The following is a 21,440-nucleotide window of genomic DNA, read 5'->3' on the forward strand; positions in this document are numbered from 1 at the left end:
GGTAAAAAAATGGTAAAATGAGATTAAAATGGAATTAATGAAGGGAATTATTTTGGTGAGGTGGAAAATTGGTAAAATGACAAAAATGGTCAAAGAAAATAGGTGCCAAAATCAAATCAAGCTTCCCTCTCTATTTTTTTTGAATTTCGCCTTAAGGAAATCGATTTCCCCAGGAGTGAAATCGATTTCACTCTGTTCCAGAAGAGAATTTGGCGCAAAATACACTAGGGAAATCGATTTGCCCAGGAGGGAAATCGATTTCATGCTGTCCAGAATGTGATTTTGTTGAAAATTGCTGTAGGGAAATCGATTTACCCAAGAGGGAAATTGATTTCATCAGTCCAAAATGTGGAAAATGCCTTGTTTATTGCATGCCTTGGCTTGGTACCTACAAAACAAAAGCCTACAAAGAAACAAAGCAATATTTTTGGTATTTGGGTTAGTATAATATGCATACAAGATAAACAATCATTGGTGCTTGATGGTCCCTCTTATTGATGAGGTGAGTGCAACACCACAAACAAAACTTCCAAGTGAAGCTCTTGATTAATGATTGGGATATGAATGATATATGATCTTAGGGTCAAAAATTGGGGTATGACAGGCCGACCCTGATCGATGGTTGGTAGAAATACGACTGTGTTTGAAACCATATAAAGCGGACAAATATATATATATATATATATATATATATATATATATATATATATATATATATATATATATATATATATATATATATATATATATATATATATATATCATGTCCTTATCTATCGCCGAGTTGTCTAGGAGCACAAACTATATATTTTAGCCAATAGAATTAAAGGTTATGAAAATGTGGTTTGTATTTTCATAAAAGATATTGGTTATTGACAGGGACAGAACTAGTTACTATAAATTGGGGGCAGTTGACCTCACATACTTAATTTTAATTTTGATAAGTAGTTTAATGCTTTATATCTTGACCCCACTAAAAATAGAGTGATGCCCCCACATCACAAACAGGGCCGACCTTGGGTCAGGGCAAGCAGGCCCACAGCCCAGGGCCTCAAAAAAAGAAGGGCCTCAAAATAGCTTTAAGAATTATAAAGAATTATTATATATCATATTTATTTCAAATTACTATTAAGAATTTCTATTTATAGCGTGTTTGATACTGCGTTTCATATGTCATTCTTGCGTCCCTATGCTTTTTTGACATGGTTTTATAGAAGCTACAAGTTGTAGCTTTTGGATAAACGCAAGGGGGCGTTTTGTTAAATGAAATACCAAACATATACTTAGTATAGCGGCAGACGGCAAGGTTGTGCATTTTCTCAGGTTAATGTCCGGGCTTCGAGACTTGATGATAAATTTTGTTTCATTTAACATTTTATTTAATAAAATAACCAAACGACATAAAACAAGGATGAAACTTCAAATTTGTGCATTCTACCTCAAAATATATTATCCTCCAAGTGAACTAAATAAATATTGATAATATTTTTTGTTATTAAATATTTTAAGTTTTATTATATGATTAAATTATATTTAAAGATTTACTATAAAAAAGATATATTGTTAAATTTTATTTTACAATAACATATTTAAAAAATTGAATATTAGTGTTATTTTTAATTAAAAATATTAATATTATTCATAATTAATTTTTTGATTTATTGATTTTTTTTGTTAGGGGCCCACTTTTATTATTTGTCCCGGGCCTCTAAAAAGTCGGGACCGGCCCTGATCACAAATGACACTAATGCATCCTCAATCTTTTTTGATAATCGTATCCCCATTCCTTATTTTTATCAACTATTTTGTTTTAGACAAATACTACAACTGCAACTGCACATTAGTTGGTATACAATTATCATTTAAGTAGAAGAAAAAACATAAATACTTGTGAATTATCTATTTATTTTCCTTTGTATTAGGTTGAATTCATTTTTTTTTTTTTGGGATTAGTATTAGACTGAATTCTTTACCAATTCTTTAAATGAAAATTTAGAAATTTGATTATGATTTATTATTATTATTATTATTATTATTATTATTATTATTATTATTATTATTATTATTGTTAATTTTTTAATTATATTTGTTGGATAAAGTTGAAACAATTTTGGATTTGTATCACTTTTAAGTTGAGATGACCATCTGATGAATTAAGACAATTTCAAAATCTAAAGATATGTAATAACTTTTTTATTAGTATAGCAAGCTTAAGCAAAAGAGTTTTTTTTTTCTTTCATTTCATAAAGAAAAATTTATTGCTTTGACTTGATTTTATCAATCAAAGTAATATGTAATATAATGTTGAAAATGGTAAAGAAAATTCACTATAAATAACTTTGACCCCTCTTATCAAAATTTCTGGATTATACCAAAATATAAGTAAAAGATATTGGCTATTTTTAGTATACTTCATTTTTAATCTATAAATTGTTATTGATTAGTTCTCCCTCTCATTCTCTCTATTATAAAACCTTACATAACATAATTATTATTAATTTCCTATGTTGTTTAATTTCATGCAATTAATCATTAGAAAATATATAAACGATAATTAAATATGATTTCATATTTAGACTTTGAATGAGCACTTTCAATAAATGAACTTAAAAAGTTAATTTTAAACTAGGTTTTATTGAGTTTTACATCGCGAAATCAATATCAAGAATGTATTGCAAATGAATGAGCTTTCTCCAATAAGGGACGGAACCGGCTAGTACCCGGATTCAATCCCGGCTGAAGTCAAAAACGCCCTAGGGCCACGGCGCCGTCGCCTCCGAGTCCGGGTCCGGATTAGTCACGTGGGGTCTCTTTTCCCGCGGATACCGGTCGGTTAACCAAAAAAAAAAGTATTGCAAATAATGTGGTATGGCCACTTGATTGTTTTATTTGCTTCTTTATCATGGGTTTATCTTTCCAATTAGTCTTAAGTTATTTATATATTTTTTTCTTCTTCCAAAACCCAATTCAACAAGACCAACCACCACTTTTAAATCCACCTCTGCTGCCTGTTCCGTCATAATGTTCTGCTACCATTTCAGTCGTGGATTTCATTGTCTCCCTGCTCAGCTCTCTACTAGTATTTCATCTCATTTGGGGAATGATTTGTTTTATTGTTGGTTTTGATTGTGACCAAATAAATAAACAAATTCCTCTCATTTTATTAGGAATGGGGTATTTCTTAAGGCATGAAAAAACTGATATTTTTTCAAATAATTTAAAGAAAAAAAATTAAAAATGGAGTGTTTCGTGAAATTAGTGTGTATCATTTTTCGTATTTTTCGTATATAACACAGCTCAAATAAATAAATAAAAGTTTATGAGTGTATTAAAATTTTTATTATTTTGAATTTTATTCTGAAAAATTAAGTAATACCATTAATTTGTATAATTGTAATCTCACCTATCGTAGATACAATTATACAAATTTTTCTATTTTGAATAATTGTAATCTCACCTACTGATGTCGAAAGAGCCTATATGAATAGCATCCCATATGTTAATATAGTTGGTTCTTTGATGTATGCTATAGTTTGTACTAGACCCGACATAGCATATGCAGTAAGTCTTATAAGCAGGTACATGGCGAATCCTGAAAAGGTTCACTGACAAGCATTGAAGTGAATTTTAAGGTACATAAATGGGTCTCTGAACAAGGTCCTAATTTATGGTGGAGCCTTGGGTGAAGATAGTAAAGCAGTAATCGAAGGATATGTCGACTCTGATTATGCAGGTTGTATGGATTCCAGAAAATCTATTTCTGAATCTGTTTTCACTATGTTTGGCACAACAATTAGTTGGAAAGCAACACTTCAGAAGGTTGTTGTTCTATCAACCACTAAAATGGATTATATTGTCTTAACTTAAGTTGTGAAAGAAGCATTGTGGCTTGAAGGTTTTGCTAAGGAGTTGAACTTCAAGGTCAAGGTATCACTGTTAAATGTGATAGTCAAAGTGCAATACACATGTCAAAAAATTCATTCTATCATGAGCGAACTAAGCACATTGATGTGAGGCTACATTTCGTTTGAAAAGTAATCGAGCGTGGAGAAGTCCAAGTGCTGAAGGTTTCGACTGAAGACAATTGATCAGTGCATTTTGATGCACGTTCCTTTATGTTTGTACTTATTCATTTCTATGGTTTGCTTTGCTTATTTTTATATTTTATAATGTTTTTCTAATTTAGTTTATTTTTGGTTTAATTTCATTTTCGCACTTTATTTTCAGCATTAGTAGTCTGCACTAAAACGATCATAACTGGAGCTCTGGGAATCCGATCGACGCGTTCTAGTAATCGTCGGAAAGCTAAGAGAAAGAGCTACAACTTTTATGTTGGAGTCAAAGTCAGAATCGGAATGCATATTTTCCAGAATTTCGTTTGAAGCTGCAGCATTAGTTTTATTTAGTTTTGGGTCGTTAGTTTTGGGTTTGGGTTATGTTTGTTTGACCCAGTTGGGTTATGATCCGAATTATTGTTTCTCCCATTTACCTAGGGCTGGCCGCTAATGTTCATGGTTACGTTTTTACTATTCACAAAATTATGAGGCAAGCTTGTACGAATTCCATGGAGAACTAATTCCTTTGAGACAATTTGCTGTATTCAGGTACCGACCTTGAGGTTATTATAATTATAATTCAGTTTTATTCCTTTCAATATTAATCTATGTCTCTTGTTTGCTTAATTCGATTTGCATAGACTATATTGATTTAATTTGATTGGTTGTATGATCCTAACTATAGCCACGTTATCGTTTGCTTAATTCGTTATCGTGTCCGTTTAATTCATGTTTGCTTAATTCATGAAACTTAATCCAGTTTGCTTAATTCGGATAATAGGAACATACAACTTATACTATCAATTGCGCTTGTTAATGGATATTATAATCGAATAGGAATAGATAATCCGCTTAGGAGGTTGGAATTACAATAATCAATGATAGATAAGAACCGAATCAGCAAATTGTCGTTTCAGCTTATTTTATAATCACTTAATTTAATCGCTTATTTTGTCTAAAATTCCTAAATCGAATCTTAAAACCCCCTAATTGAAACTTCAATTGGTTGATAATATTACAAGAATCCTTGTGAGAACGATATCCGAGTTGTCGTTACCGTTACACTATATTTTCAAAAGTTACTCGTTTTTTATCTGTGCACGACAGCGGATCAACAATGCTGTTGATATGACCACCAAGACATTGCCGAGTTTCAAGTTTTTCCACTGTATGCAGTTGATAAAGCTGCATGAAGAAAGCTAGTTGTTTCCTTGATGTTGTAGAGTTAGGTTCAAGGTGGAGATTTGTGAGATATTGGATCGAACTCTAGTATGGTCGAAGGATAGCTTCTTGGTTCACAGTTCGACAGGGTTAAGCATGAAGTTGAAGGTTGTTCACATGCTGGTGTCGAAGTGTGCATGTTGTAGTCGAAGATGGGTCTAACATGCATGTGTCGAAGATGCTAGGGTTGTTAGCATGTTAAATTGGGTTTTAGCGTTTAAACCCTAATTTGTTAAGTTGGCTTGTTTGTTAAGTTGGCTTGTGTAATAGGCCTTGTGGCAAAAGCCCATTAGTTAGTATATGTTAGGTTTTATTATAAATAGCATACTAGTCTCTCATCATTGCAATGCTGCAAATCCTGATTTAGGGTGAGAGAGGTTATTTGTTATTCTTGTAAACTTGTAATCTTGTTTTCTAAGAGAACGTAAAAGAATAGCAGTTATAACCAATTCTTGTGTTCTTCTTCTTTGTCCTTTATTCTTCCCTTGCATTATACTTTGTTCTTGACATTGAATTCACAACAGTTTTCTATAAAAATCTTAAATGACTCAAAATGTCTGGTATTCTTACATAACCCCATTAATCCATTATGTCACAATGATGCATAAGAGCGTTATATGTAACTTCCATTTTTAATGCCTATATAACTTCTTAACTTATGATAAAATCATACTTTCAGAAAGAGTCTCGTAGTTATGATAGAAAATTAAAAACAAACATGAAAAGAATACAAAAATTATCCAACTCATAATATTCAAGATACAAGTAAAGAATATTCCCGAAACAACTTAAACTACGCTCACCAATTCTATCCTTTTCTTTTCAGTTTACATTAGAAAAAGCTACATGAATTAAAACAGAACAAAAATGATAAATGAGTTACATTGGCATCCCAAAACATAAAAGGATGCTTTATAACATGTAAACTTCAACAAAAAAATGTGAACCAAAAGGAAATTACATATAATGGCCTCATTATTCATATATGAATGATAGCAATGAGTCAAGCCTAGCGCTTCCCTCTTCTGACTTTCTCCAGTTCTTCTTCAGCATCTTTTAATTAGCTTTGTAACACTGATACTCTACGCTCTAATCGCTCTACTTGATCACTACTGCATAATGGTTGATATGGTTTTGTAAAATGTCTTGAAAATGATCTCGGAGCATCAACACCAATAACCTGTCAAGAAAATGAATTAAGTGATTGTAATCCCACGTGCTAGTGTCGTGCATCGGTGTTAAAGAGATTGAGAACAAAGAGATTGAGAACGCAACAACTTACCTCTTCTGGAAGAAGTGGCAGCTTGTTAATATTGAAGTCATCATACAACATGTAAAACTGGTCCTAATACTTCTGTTGCATTTTCATTCTTGCTTTAAGTAACTTGGATTCAACATCTGCAGGAAAAAAACAGATTAGAGGGCATTATTTAAAAGAACAGCTAATGGCATTTTCATTTTCATTTTCATTTCCATTTTATAAATCTTCAACATCATCCGTAGACACATTGTTATCATTGTGTTTATGAAGTGTTTCCTGCATGCAGTTTAAAGTATTTTGTCAAGGTAGAAACTTTAGATTATGAAATGAAAGCATAAGTTGTTGAAAATAAAATCCATGAAAAGTAAAGATACATACCGGAATCCACAGACAGGCAATATCTACTACCAATGAAATCGCCGATATTATAAAGCTTGGCAAGAAGTAAGGATACCTGAACCGATAGAAACACAAGATCAGAGTCGAGCCAAAGTTGAATCCTAAGCGTGTATTAGAGAATATTTTCGGTTTTCATTTTCTCGTATTAGAAAGTTATTTACACTATCACTTGTACGGATATTTGAAGAGAGGAACCAAAACGGAAACAAAATGACAGATTGTAATTAAAAGTGGAAACCGAAAACGAAAATAGAAAACATTTTCTAAATGCAAAGAGAGCCTTTATAAATACAGTTAAAATGTATGAAAAATTCACTTACTTATCCCAAAAGGAGCCCTTTGGAAATATATGTGGATATTTCAGTTGGCTGCAAGAACAAAATAGGAGGGTGATAGTTAAAAGAATAATATCAAGTTAAATAGAGGAGTTTTGTCAAATACCTGGTATGAAGGGATTCATATATTCTGATATAGGTACCTAAGTATAGTTAATTCTATTTTTCATGACGTTGATATATAATTAATTGAGATTTGAGATTTGAGATTTATATATAGAATCAAAACATTGGATAAGTATCTATTACCCTATATTCTAATCAAAATATGGAGATCCTTGTACCAAAATTCTCTCTCAAAGAATAGAATGAAATCTCTGTTCCTAGCTATGCAGACAAAAAAAAACATGTATGCAAGAAAAATGTATCCTTGAGACCAGTATTTGGAAATTGAGAGAGAAATTCTATAATTATCAGACAGTAATATCATACTTGCAGACATAGTTATAAGCCCCAATTACATCAACCACATTCCTCAAACAACAATAAATATAAAACATGTAAATCCACACAATTATAACAGATGTTGGTGATTCCAACTTCAACATGTCTATCAACACAATTATAATAGATGTTGGTGATTCCACCCTTGAACCACTAAAACAAAAACACAAAAGGTTCAATTTCAACCACTCATCAACCCTTAAACAAACACGAAAATTTCTAGATCCAAACAGTACAATTCAAATAAAATAAAAAAAATCACCTCAATGTTAATATTTCATTTTGTGACATCAAGATTTTCATGATAAACTTGTGTTAGAACATAGTTTGGTTCTAATCATATTTTAGTGTTTTGATGATAACAAGCAAATAAATTTTGTATAAAGCAAACATGGTACTCTAATAATATATTTCTGATTTCAGAAGATGTACCAGTACCAACACAATCAGAACTTGACAAATACACAAAGCTGGACAAACGCAAGAGATACTCAAGTCTTAAGGCAACTTCTGCTTATGCACCAAACCGCTGCGAACACATCTATAACAGAAGTTGAAATGCAAGGCTGAATAGAAGATCATGAAGACTGATTCAAAATAATACCGTTAAATACATAACCATTAGTAAAACGGATGTAACACTCTAAAAGCGCAATTCCCAAGGTTGATTGAAGAAGCTATCCACATGCAAATCCTTGGAGAAAACAAAAGCCAAGATAACACGCAAACCATTTAATGCTGCATACAAAACTTAAAGTTAACGGGCAAAAATCTTGAAGCTATATATATTCGTGATCGTTTGAAACAACTACAACAATCACACACGAGAACATCATTACTCTGAAAAATCATCAAGTGTGAAGAAAACTCTCTGAAGCAAAAACTCTCATATTCATATTTTGAGTTCATAACTTTGTACTTAATCTTAGTGAAATATCAAAGTGGTGATTACAGCTTTTTTAAAGCATCCCTATACACTGTCACCAGAAGTTACATGGTAACTGATGTTAGAATAAGATTGAGAATCTATGTTCAGAATCTAGTTTTGATGATAACAAGCATATATTTTGTAAGTAACAATTTTATTACTAATGGTTTCATTTAGTGTGCAGATATTATACTATAAGTTTTATATAGGTTTCATCAGAAGCATAATATAAAGACTACATCAGACTGGCACAAATATGAAATCAAACATCCAGAAGATTGACAAAGCTAAACAGATGTTTTAATTAAGAATACGTCAAACAGACCAAGATCAGCAAATTAGAAGTAAAGAAGCAACAATGAGGAACAAGACCACTAAGAAGAATATGCAACAACAACAGTATCACAAAAAGCACACAATCAAGAAAGTACGTCAGAAGCTGCAAGGAAATGAACAAGAAAGATCATTACAAGAAGCTTTGCAAAACATCAGAAGATCACGCAAGTATAAAGATCAGAAGTTCTGAAGTTACAAGTTCTAAAGCTACGATACAATGACCTATGAAATACAAACTTCAGTAGAAGTCACGAACAAGCCAATGAAGAATCTACAGCTCAGCATATAGAAATAATAAAATACAAAAAGCTTAGAATCAAGGGGAAAGCCGTTAGAAACTTCATCACATGAAAAACGGTTACAACATTTAAAAGGAACAACTCCCAATGTTAAAAGAAGAAGCAAGCTACATGCAGCACATTGGGAAGACAAGCTAATTCAAAAAGGAAACACGCCATCCACTGTAATCATCTTGCTAAAGATAAGGCTATGCAAATGAACAACACTTATCATTCATGGTTCAACCGAGATAAAGCATTCAAAGAAATATCCAAACAAATTTCAATGGCTAGATTCCAACGATAACATACCAAGCTCTATAAATAGACCAAACTTCAAAACGTGAAGGTATGTGTTCTTGTATGCATCCAAGTATGCATCTGGAATGAAGCATCAGAGTATGTAAGAATAAAATCTGTAGTGAGAATCTGAGCATGAAAGTATAAAAGAAGAAATGTTGAAGACATGTATCAGAATTTACGTAGAGGCAACACATACTCAGTATGTGATGAATTAATCTATAGTGTGTCATTCACTAATCATTAGCCTTAAAGAAGAAGATATCAGAAGAAGATATCAGAAGAAGAAGAATAAGCTAATTCGGCTATTAAGCAGCATGCTCCAATGGAGATGAAGAAAGTATTAAAGAAGGAGAAGCTGAAGATCAATATGAAGAAGCAACTCAATGCAGAGCTGATGCTCTTAATATGCTTAAATTGTAAAACACATAGAGTTAATGCTCGAAGTGTGTTATATCTTAGGAAACTTCTGATAGATTGTTTAGGCTCCATAAGTGACTACTAGTCAGTGAGTCGTAAACATATGTATTGAAAATAGGAGACAATCAGCTTAACTAAGAAGCATACTTGTAATCTCTAAAAGATTGATGAACTTTATATGTCGCTGAGATCACTGAACGGTTCATCATCTGTAGTCAGTCACAGCAGTTGGTTGTGCAGGGTTCCTAAGTCAATGGACATTATATCTCGTAGAGATCTCTGAATGGGTCATTGTCCAGATGGTTAGTCACAGCAGTTGGCTGTGCAGGGTGCCTGAGTCAATGGACGTTATATCTCGTGGATATCATTGAACGGATCATTGTCCAGATGTTTAGTCACAACAGGTAGTTGTGCAGGGAGTTAGTCACAACGCATTGTTGTGCAGGTGACTAGATTGATGAACGTTATATCCAGCAAGGATCGTTGAACGGTTCAGTCATCTAGGGGTTAGTCACACGCGGGTAGCTTGTGCAGGGTTAGTCACAGCAGTTGGCTGTGCAGGATGGTTAGTCACGATGGAGGATCGTGTAGATATAATCATGATTTGGTTATAATGGATTAAGACCTCTGGACAGAGGCAAATCACCTGAAGAAGGTGGACTGGAGGTATCCTTATTCAGAATGTGAACCAGGATAAAAATGAATGTGTCTTTTACTTTCTGCTCATGTCATTTTAACTCAGAATCTCCATGCTTTAATCTGTAGAACTGTACTGATCAAGTCAGAAGTTCTGATATCCTTTAGAAGTTAAAATGAACATCTTATTGGTTATGCAGTTCTACACCCTCATGCTTCCGCAACATCAAAAGCATAATCCAATAGATGATTAAACAAAAGAAAGAAAAGACGTTAAAGAAAAAGAAAGGGAATTTTTAGTTGATAAAAAACACAATTCAATCCCCCCTTTCTTGTGTTTTTCTCCACCTTCAATTGGTATCATAGCATGGCTCTGTATTGATCTCAAGATCAAACACTTAACCGTGTAGATAGATCCAGAAGGAGAAAAACCACACTGAGCTGAAGATCAATGTCATATTCAAACACTCAGTATAATCAGAAGATGTCAAGGCAAAGATCTCAAGACTCTGAACGTATCTATCAGAAGGAGTTCTGAGAATCAACAAAAGAATATTCTACAAAGCTCAAGACATCAGAATGAAGAATATGTGCTCAATGGAAATATTCAAAAATGAATAAGTGTAGCTGACTCATGACAAAGGATCATCTGAGACTTATCAGCGCCATCCAGAGGAAGAAGATAAGAAAGAACAAGATTGTAAGAATGAAGACTTTGTAACAAGGAAAGGCAGAACATCTGCTCAAATGAAGACATTCAAAATTAGAAAGACAAAACAAGCAAAGCTGACTCAAGCCAGAATAATCAAATCCATTCAGTCAAGATCAGGTCAAGAAAGGAAGACTCTTCAAGACAAAGATCAGAAGAAGAAAAAGACTGAACCTCTTCATCAAAAGATACTCAAGTCAGACAAAGACAAGAATGAAGGTTTATCACTCAATACGGTCAAATTTTTCTAAAACTCTCTCTTTTATAATTTTACTAAATGAGTTTATTGATTGTGTACATAGATTTCTTCTGTATATTTATTTTAATTACTACCTACTCTACTATCTGTCACATTATCCATGCATGTGATGCATCTCTGTGTTTAACATTATCTACCACATTCATTTCGTATCTGTTAGCTATCTCTTAAAATCTATCTCTGTACTCTAAGTATATGTCAGTATCTCTTATCTACTCCTACATGCTCACGAAGCGTATCGTCATAAATGGCCAACACCTCATACTTGATCTAAGTTTGTCCTCATCAAATTTGTCTTGAAAAGTAAGTTAATTAAACATGTTGTTTTGTTAAAAACACCTAAATGTTATAATCAAGATTGAGAAAGTTGAAGATCTTTTAATTTCCTCGGAAGTTATGATAAGACCTTAGTTTTAAAAGACAAGGCATAAAAGGTTTGTCTGTAGTTTAAATGGAGATTGAAGCTTTCAGTATTTATGAGCTCTTAAAACCTCGAGCGGCCAAATTATAACCCTTAGTGTTTCATACACGCAAAACCCTTGGATCCTGAACACGTGTCAAATGTTTTCTAAACGTCGCTATCAGTGTTGCTCTATGTCCTAAGTCCTAGGTATCTGCTCCAAATCTCTTCGTATCACGCTTTCTCCTCCCAACCGCCAGGATCATCAATTATGAATAATAATTAGGTTTAACTAGGGTTCCTTTTTCAAAACTTTCTCTACTGTTATTTATACTCCCTAATCTACTCATTAGCCTTCATCTCTTCACTAGTTCTTCTCAATCCAATACACTTCCTTCTTAAACTCATCTCCTGCTTCTCTTCAACTGTCTCCTTTCTTCCAAATGGATGTTCAGCCTAGTCTCACTATCCTCAAAGAAAGGTTCATAAGCTTGGCAGAAATTAATCAACATCTGGTAGAACTTCTTATAGCTCAAGGATGTTACAAGTATGTTGTTCTTCTTTGCGGACCCGTCTTTATAAATCTAGTAAAGACCTTTTGGGTAAATGCGTCCATCAATGATTATCACCTCAGTATATCTGCCAAAATTCATGGCATTCCTGTTAGCATCACAGAAGAAGTCATAGCTGAACTAATCGCCTTTGAGCCAAATCCCTCTGCCCTGGACTTAGAAGAGTTTGATTGATGGAATACCTCAAACTATCAGAACAGATAAGTGACTCGGATTTTTAATAATGCCGAGTTTCTGACTCCCTTTAGACAAGCTCTCTTTAGGTTTGTTCTGACCAATCTGACTCCCAGAGGAAGCTTTCTACATCTTGTATCATGCAAGAATATTGTTAGTGCTTGGAATAGACTTTTTTGAACTTGAAGATGATTCAACATCTTTAGTTAGTTTTAAAACTTTTTCCTTAAGTTCAGAATTTTCTATTTCAAGTCTCTTAGTTTCAGATTCAAAGAGCTTTTTCAGCTTTTTGTATTTGATACTAAGATGACTCTTGACTTCCAGAAGTTCAGATGAGCTGGAAAGTAAATCATCTCTAGTGAGTTCAGAAAATACCTTATCAGAGTCTGGATCAGAGGTAGACTCTTCACCAGCTTCAACTGTTGCCATGAGTGCTATGTTGGCCTGCTCATCTTCAGAGTCTGACTCTTGATCAGAAGAATCTGAGTCATCCCATGTAGCCATAAGACCTTTCTTCTTTTAAAATCTTTTCTTGAGCTTTTACCTCTGAAGCTTTGGACATTCATTCTTGTAGTGTCCAGGCTCTTTAAATTCATAGCACGTCACCTTCTTCTTGTCAGATCTTTTGTGTCCAGAAGTTTCTACCTTTTCAGGTCTTTTGAAGTTCTTGAAGTTCTTGAACTTTCTCTGCTTGCTTGTCCAGAGTTGATTTACTCTTCTGGATATTAGAGACAGTTCTTCTTCTTCTTCTTCTTCTTCTGATTCTGACTCGTCAGAATCTTCTTCTTCATCCTGAAAAGCGTTAGTGCATTTTTTTAATTAGATTTTAATGCAGTAGACTTACCTTTTTTTTAGGCTCATTTGCATCTAGCTCAATCTCATGACTTCTCAAGGCACTAATCAGCTCCTCAAGAGACACTTCATTCAGATTCTTGGCAATCTTGAATGCAGTCACCATGGGTCCCCATCTTCTGGTTAAGCTTATGATGATTTTCTTTACATGATCAGCTTTGGTGTAGCCTTTATCAAGCACTCTCAATCCAGCAGTCAGAGTCTGGAATCTTGAAAAGATTGCTTCAATGTTCTCATCTTCCTCCATCTTGAATGCTTCATACTTCTGGATTAGAGCTAAGGCCTTTATCTCCTTTACCTGAGCATTTCCTTCATGAGTCATCTTTAGAGATTCAAAGATGTCATGAGCTGTTTCTCTGTTTGTTATCTTCTCATACTCAGCATGAGAGATAGCATTTAGCAATATGGTCCTTGACTTGTGATGATTCTTGAATTCTTTCTTTTGGTCATCACTCATAGCTTGCCTTGTAATCTTGACTCCACGAGTGTTTACAGGATATGTGTAACCATTCAACACTAAGTCCCATAAGTCACCATCTTGACAAAGAAAGTAACTTTCAAGTCTATCCTTCCAATAATCAAAATTTTCACCGTCAAAGACTGGTGGTTTATTGTAACCATTGAAGCTACTGCTTCCATTGTTACCATTGTTGTTTTGTTCAGGAGTAGGAGTAGATGAAGTTGTTTCAACCATTTTGACTTTGTGTTTTTCTCTCTGAATCTTTTGTCTAACACGGTTAAGTGCTTGCACCTAGAACCGACGCTCTGATGCCAATTGAAGGAGTGAAAAAAACTTAGAAAGGGGGGGGGGATTGAATAAGTGTAACTCAAAAACTTGGAAGATAAAAACAATGAACACAATTATTTTTATCTTGGTTCATTGTTAACCAAACTACTCCAGTCCACCCCTGACAATGTGATTTACCTCAACTGAGGATTTAATCCACTAATCCAAATGATTACAATGGTTTTCCACTTAGATACCCTCTAAGTCTTCTAGAGTCTACAGATCACAACTTGATCACTCTAGGAAATCCTTTTACAATCAATGTAAAAATAAATGTTTACAAGAGTTTGTTTTTTCTAAAAAAGCTGTAATCACAACAGTGATATTTCTCTTAAGTTCTAATTCTTAACACTCACTAAGATATTACAAAGTTGTGAGGTTGAAGATGAAGTTCTTCTTTGCTTTTCACGATTTCAGTTTGACAGTGTTTTGGTATAATGCAAGAGAGTTAGTTGCTGCTTCTGAATCAGAACTTCTATATATAGGCGCTTGAGAGGAAATGACCGTTGGGAGCATTTAATGCTTTGCGTGAATAGTACAACAATGCATTTAATGTTTCACACTTTTGTCAACTACCTCGAGCCATGCTTTTGCTGCTTTTACTGACTTTGCCTTTTGTAGCTTCTAACGTTCCTTTTGTCAGTCAGAGATTTGACGTTATAGCTTTTCATCTTGTACTTTCTTCTGGACTCAGAATGTGTTGAATAGACATTTGAATTTCAGAGTCTCCAGCTTTGGTGCAGAGCATCTTCTGTCTTCTGACTTTGAAGAGCTTTGAGCGTGATACCATCAGAGCTTCAGAGCTTGTACTTCTGAATGCCATCTTCTGATGCTTTCCAGTTCATGTTCTGATTCTGCATGACCATCTTCTGATGTCTTGTCAGACCATGTTCTGATGAAGCCATCCAGAACTTCCGGGTCAGTGCTTCTGAACGCTGATTTGTGCATACTCTTTTATACTTTTCCTGAAATGGAAAATGTAAAGGATTAGAGTACCACATTGTCTTATACAAAATTCATACTTAATGTTATCATCAAAACTAAGAATATTGATCAGAACATTTCTTGTTCTAACATTAATTTTTTTGGTTAAATGAGGAGAAATCTTAAAAGATAAGTGAGAATATGAAGAAGAACAATAAGGAGAAGAAGACCAATAAGAAGGCAACACATATGGATAGTCTGAGGATGAGGAAAAAATGTGGCTGACAGAAGTGGAAGTTCTCAGACATGTCAGTGATAATAGTTTGTAATAAAGCTAATAGTACAATATATGTACAACTAATAGATAAAATTGTACAACTAACATCAACAAAATACAATGTATTTTTATTTTATTTTATCCGATGTTGGAAATATAATTATACCTATTACTTATTAAACCACCATTATAAATACTATTTATTACTTATTAAAATATAATAACTTTTATTAAATTTTAAATTTATCTTTTTATTATTTTGGATCTTTTATACTATACCATCATTATTATAATATTAATAAATTTTAATATTCTTTATGAGATGATAGTTATCTGTCTCTTTTATATTATAATATCGCTAATATTTTAAAGTTTGAATTAAAGTCAGAAACATTTAATGATATTAAAATATAAGAAGTTAGATATATGTCTCACATAAAAAATTATATAAAAATATTCAATAATAATGTTTATTAAATATGTCCTTTTGCATACTGACACGATTCGGAGAGGTACCTTGCCTTAAGGACATGTTGAATGAACCATTGGATTATAACTTTTATTGGGATTTATTATTCATTCAATTGTATTTACATAAACTTAATTGATGTATTTTCTTTTATGTTATCACCTTCCATTATTTTTTTTTCCAGTCAAATCTATTGACAATGCCATTCGACAACTATGCTATTTGTTCATACTTTAGAGGACGCAAGCTTCCAAGCTCAAAGCCATACTTTTCATGTTCAATATCTATTCTGCAAGATAACGTGAATAAATTAACTGCATGCAAAATTAAACACACAAAACCATTCTTTCATAATGCATGAAAGGGTAGCAAACAAAAGTTTTGGGAAGCAAATGTCATTTCATAATGCATGAAAAGGGTAGCAAACAAAAGTTTCAGAAAGCAAGCATTAAAGTTTCATAAATTTTCTAAATGGATTAACATGCAGGAAGCAAGAATTTCATACTGTTATTCCCATTGTCATTCCACATCCATGGTTCATTGTTTTAACTCTAACTCTCTAAGATATTTCTTAATGATTCTGTTTGTTATTGCCATTGCTTCAAAACATTGCTCTTCAAAACATGCAGGAAGCATTCTGTTTGTTATTAACTCTAACTTTCTCTTTTGTTATTGCATTGTCATTCCACATGCCCACACCATGGTTCATTGTATTAACGTAATAAAGTCTTTGATTACGTTCATAAAATATTGAATATTAAGATGAACAAACTTAGAATACTAAATACAATACGAAGTTATCGATCAAAATAATAAATATTAGTGGAAACATAAATTTACTGATCAAAATATTAAATATTAACAGAAACATAAAGTTATTAAACAAAAAATTAAATATTAACGAAAAAAATTAGTGATCAAAATATTAAACCGAAAATATAATATTACTGTTGATAAAACAGTAATATTTTAAGTCAAATAATTAATGTTTTTAATTTTTATTGCATACTACTAAAATAACACTTAATTATTCTTTTATTTAAAAACAATAATTTCTTAAATCAACGAGGATATCCGGTACCCGTCCGAAGCGTATCCATCCCGCTAGTTTTTCCAGATCACTCTATCAAAAATGCAGTGAATCAACTCCCTAAAATTTAAACCTATCCATTAACTAGTTCAGTTTTATTTCTTTAGGGTTTTCTCTGGATCTCGTTCTCTTCCGGCGTCGCTTGTTGCAACTGAATCAGAAGCAGATTGATATTGCGCTCCTTCGTCGATCTCGTTCTCTTCCGCCGCTGGACGAAAATGGAGAAATCTGTCACTCCGAAGAGCAATAAGGTTAGCAATCACATACCTGACGATGCTTCACTCTCCATTCTATCAAAACTCTCTATAAAATCTCTCAAGAGATTTCAATGTGTGTGTAAACAATGGTCAATGTTATTTCAAAACCCTTATTTCATGAATATCTACCGCAATCATATCATACATACTAATCATTCTGATTATCATGATGACGAGGTATCTCTCATCTTACATCATGCTATAGAAGTTAATTCCTCAGATACTCCCGGACACGGATGCCGCTCCAATTTGTATTTCGTTTCTGGGGACAGATTTGAGAACATGCTCAAATTTGATTTTTCACTCCCCTTTCAAGTCCTTGGCCCAGTTATTACTATTATCGGGTCTACAAGTATCAATGGCACTCTTTGTCTCTCTACTTTCTTTAATGATGAGAAACATGTTGTATTGTGGAATCCAGCTACCGACGAATTTAATGTCATTCCTCCTAGTCCTGTTGAGTCCTCGCCTTACCGGTCGGTTGTGGCTTCTGTTCATGGATTTGGTTATGATCAGCTTAACGATGACTATAAGGTGATTCGGTATGTAGAATTTAATAGTCTAACTTGCGATGAATTGTACTTTCGGGGTATGTCGTGGAAAGATCCATTATTCAGAAATGTATCCCTTGAGCCCTTATGGGAGATATATAGTCTAAAAAGCAGCACTTGGAAGAAACTTGATGTTGACATACCTATGGTGTTCTGCCCTGAAACTTCGAATGTCCTTATCCGATTCTACCTGGATGGAATGTGTCATTGGTGTGATAAAATTGAAATAGACAATGATGGATCATATTTTGTTTCATTTGATGTCAGCAATGAGGTGTCTTTTACAACACCCTTGCCCTTAGACATCGATGATACTTTTGATCTTAGATCGGCGAAGAGGCGTTTGGTGATATTAAATGAGTCCATTGGTTTGATCACATACAGCCAGGAGATGAATACTCTTCACATATCAGTTTTAGGTGAAATTGGGGTAAAGGAATCGTGGACTAAACTTTTCATTATTGGGTCATTGTCTTTTGTTGACTATCCCGTCGAAGCAGGGAGGAATGGTGACTTATTCTTAGTAAAAAAAGACGGAGAACTAGCTTGTTTTAATTTGGTTACCCAGATGGTTATGGAGCTTGGTGTAGTAGGATCGATGATTCAGATGGTGATTTATAAAAGAAGTCTTCTTTCGATAAGAGGAATAAATAAATAATTATTATTGTTTTGTTTTCACCCAAGCGGTCTATTTAGACCTTCTTGGGATATTTTTTACTTTGTATGGGAAGTGGCTTGTCAATTGCACATATCATACTTGTCATCAAGTAGACAGATTAAGAAACCGTTTGATGATATGACTTTTGCTTTATCAATTTTGTTTTGAAAAATTTATCTCTAAATTCGCATATTTATGTGGTTTGCATTTCCATTGTAACTTGTAAGAATGATCTTTAGCCTTTATTGAATGACCTGCAATTGTAACATGTAACTTGTAAATGTTGATACTCAAATGAGAATATATCTCTGTTTGAAATTTGTCTTTCATTACCCTGAGTTTTTCGTGGGAATGATAGGGTATATCAGACATTGGTTTATTTGAATTTTGTGTTATCTTCCATTAATACCATCAGTCTTTATCTTGTGCGGTAAAACATGTGAATTATTTTGTGTGTTTGTAATGTATAAAGGTTGGAAGATGTTAGCGTCTTTCATAGGAAAATTAGCAGTCGCTGTGGGCTTGTAGAGGTCTAACAAGATTGAGGTTAGTATTAATAAGAGAAGACTTTGTGATGAAGTAATAGAAGTTCAGTTCAAGATTCATTTAATTGTCTATTTCTGTTTCTATCAAATATCAAACTGAGATGCTGTGAACATTCTGCAAAGTATCCTTCGTATATTTACAAAGGTCTTGTTTGGACTCTATTTTGAAGAACTGCCCAGAGAACAAATTGAGCAGTTATGGAAGCCTTAAGCTACAAGTTTCATTCCACCAACCAACTACTTCAATTCTCATAATATCAAGAGCAAAAGCAATCAAGCATTCCATTTCCTTCTATGCTTAGCCTATACAAAGCAAGCTAAAGGTAACAACTACCAGCCTTAAGAGCACTTTCAAAATTAACTCTTTGATTTATTACACATAAATTATTAAGTGCTTTCAACATGCATTTATAAAAGAAAGCAGTACTAACTGTGATTAAGGCCAAGGAAGGGAGGTAGCTGCAGTGTTTTGATACATACCATCTTTGAGAATAGATTATACAGGTTTTTTTAGTGTCATTTTAGCTTCATTATATCTAAACCAACTTTCTTTATCTTCTCCTTATTCTTCAAAATTTTCTTCAAGATCTGTGGCTTAGAATATCGCTTGAAAATATTCATACTAAATGACTTTTCAAATTTTGGGAGATTTACATAAACTTTGTAAACAACTCAGCAGTTGATGTCTATGGTCAGAAGGAAGCTGAAGTCTCTATAATGATTTCACCTGACTTCACTCCTGAGCAGTATGAAAAACTGTTCAGTCTGATACAAGGAAGTACCATTACCCAGCCTGCTCATTTCAATAGTTGTACCTTTGGCTCCTGGATAATTGATTCAGGAGCTAGTGATCACATGTTCTTCATTAAATTGTTTCAACTCATATAGTGAGATTGAACCAATAATTGTCAGGCTGCAAATTCAACATTTCTTAGTAGTCAAACTTGCTGGAACAGTTAAATTTTTCACCTGGTTTAGTTTTTCTTTACATACCCAAGTTTTCCCTTGATTTACTTTATGTCTCTCGATTGTGTTCAACTCTGAAATTAGAAGGCTCATAGGAGGGCTACTCAACTACTGAGTCATTTTTCAGGAATTGTCCACTTCAGACCTTAATTCTTCCCCCAAGCTTAGTGCATGTTAAGTGAAGTTTGCCGGGGATTTCATCTGTTTCATAACTACTCTCCAAGTATTACATTTCACTAAGCATTTAATGTGGAGGGAAACACAAATGGTTGACAAAGTTAGTTTAGCAGAAAGCATTGTTCCTTTTGACAACTTTATTGTATATTTTAGCATGTCTGCAGAAAATTAGTAACAAAGGTAGTAATAGAACTCTTTGTTAAGAATTTTCAAACTTGATTCTTGATTGACCAATATATTAAGTGACTTATTTGTTGTTGACTTTCATATGAAGAAATTGTATGTGTCAATTTAACCCCTTGACAAGTACAAGTAGTATTTATGATATCTGGTTTTACATGTCTTAAGCAACTGATATTTTCTTCTTATTTTTAACTTGTTTTTTTACATCCATTAAAATTCTTCTCTTTAACCAACAATGAATTGATCTTTAAAAGATTTTGGCCTCTTAAATGAGTAGCTATTTGAAACTGCAACAACTTTATAATGAATTTCAGATGAACTTACTTGCAGCAACTTTATAATAAATTTACGTAACTTGTTTCTTTCTAAGTAGAAAAACAATTTCTTTTTGTGAAATATATAATATAGTCTTAGCTTGATATACATTAGTCACATTATTATATATTATAATAATATAATACTTGCTTAGGATAAGTTCATGTTCAAAATATGGGTTCAGTAGGCTCAGGTGTACTTCAATTTTTTTAGTAGACCTACATATTTAAAAGATGGCGTAAATCAAAATGTGTACTTTGAGCTAATCTTATCAATTATTTATTCTTCTAAGCTCTCAAAATTAAAATTAAGGGAGGCGAACGGGCATGTCCGCCCCACTTAAGTTCATTATGCAAAAGCCCACAAAAAAGTAGGGTGGGGCGAACATAATTGAGGGTGCAGACCTAAAATCTTGATCCGCCCATCAAAAAAGTGAGGGTGGAGCGGGACGACACTATACATTTTAAGTCTAAAATCTTGCTAATGCTCGCCTCTGCAAAAAAAAAAAAGGACTAACACATTAGAAGGTTCAAGCTTAAACCCTTGACCCGCTCCTTAGGAAAATGATCCAAGAAATCTCTAGTACTCAATAACGACTGGTTCTTTTGATTCTCTCGTCCATGTGTGGCGTCTCTATTTTCTCCTCTCCTCCCCAATATTGA

General features: G+C 33.4%; 1 protein-coding gene across 1 annotated transcript; it reads left to right on the forward strand.

Moving 5' to 3' along the window:
• The first annotated feature begins 17,114 nt into the window (after window positions 1-17,114).
• LOC131635477 (putative F-box protein At3g16210) lies at window positions 17,115-20,749 on the forward strand. Its single transcript, XM_058906093.1, has one exon. It carries the CDS (start codon window positions 17,345-17,347, stop codon window positions 18,590-18,592), a length of 1,248 nt encoding a protein of 415 aa, XP_058762076.1. The 5' UTR covers window positions 17,115-17,344; the 3' UTR covers window positions 18,593-20,749.
• The last annotated feature ends 691 nt before the right edge of the window (window positions 20,750-21,440 follow it).

Source organism: Vicia villosa, unplaced genomic scaffold (genome assembly GCF_029867415.1).
Source record: "Vicia villosa cultivar HV-30 ecotype Madison, WI unplaced genomic scaffold, Vvil1.0 ctg.001498F_1_1, whole genome shotgun sequence".
Classification (NCBI taxonomy): domain Eukaryota; kingdom Viridiplantae; phylum Streptophyta; class Magnoliopsida; order Fabales; family Fabaceae; genus Vicia; species Vicia villosa.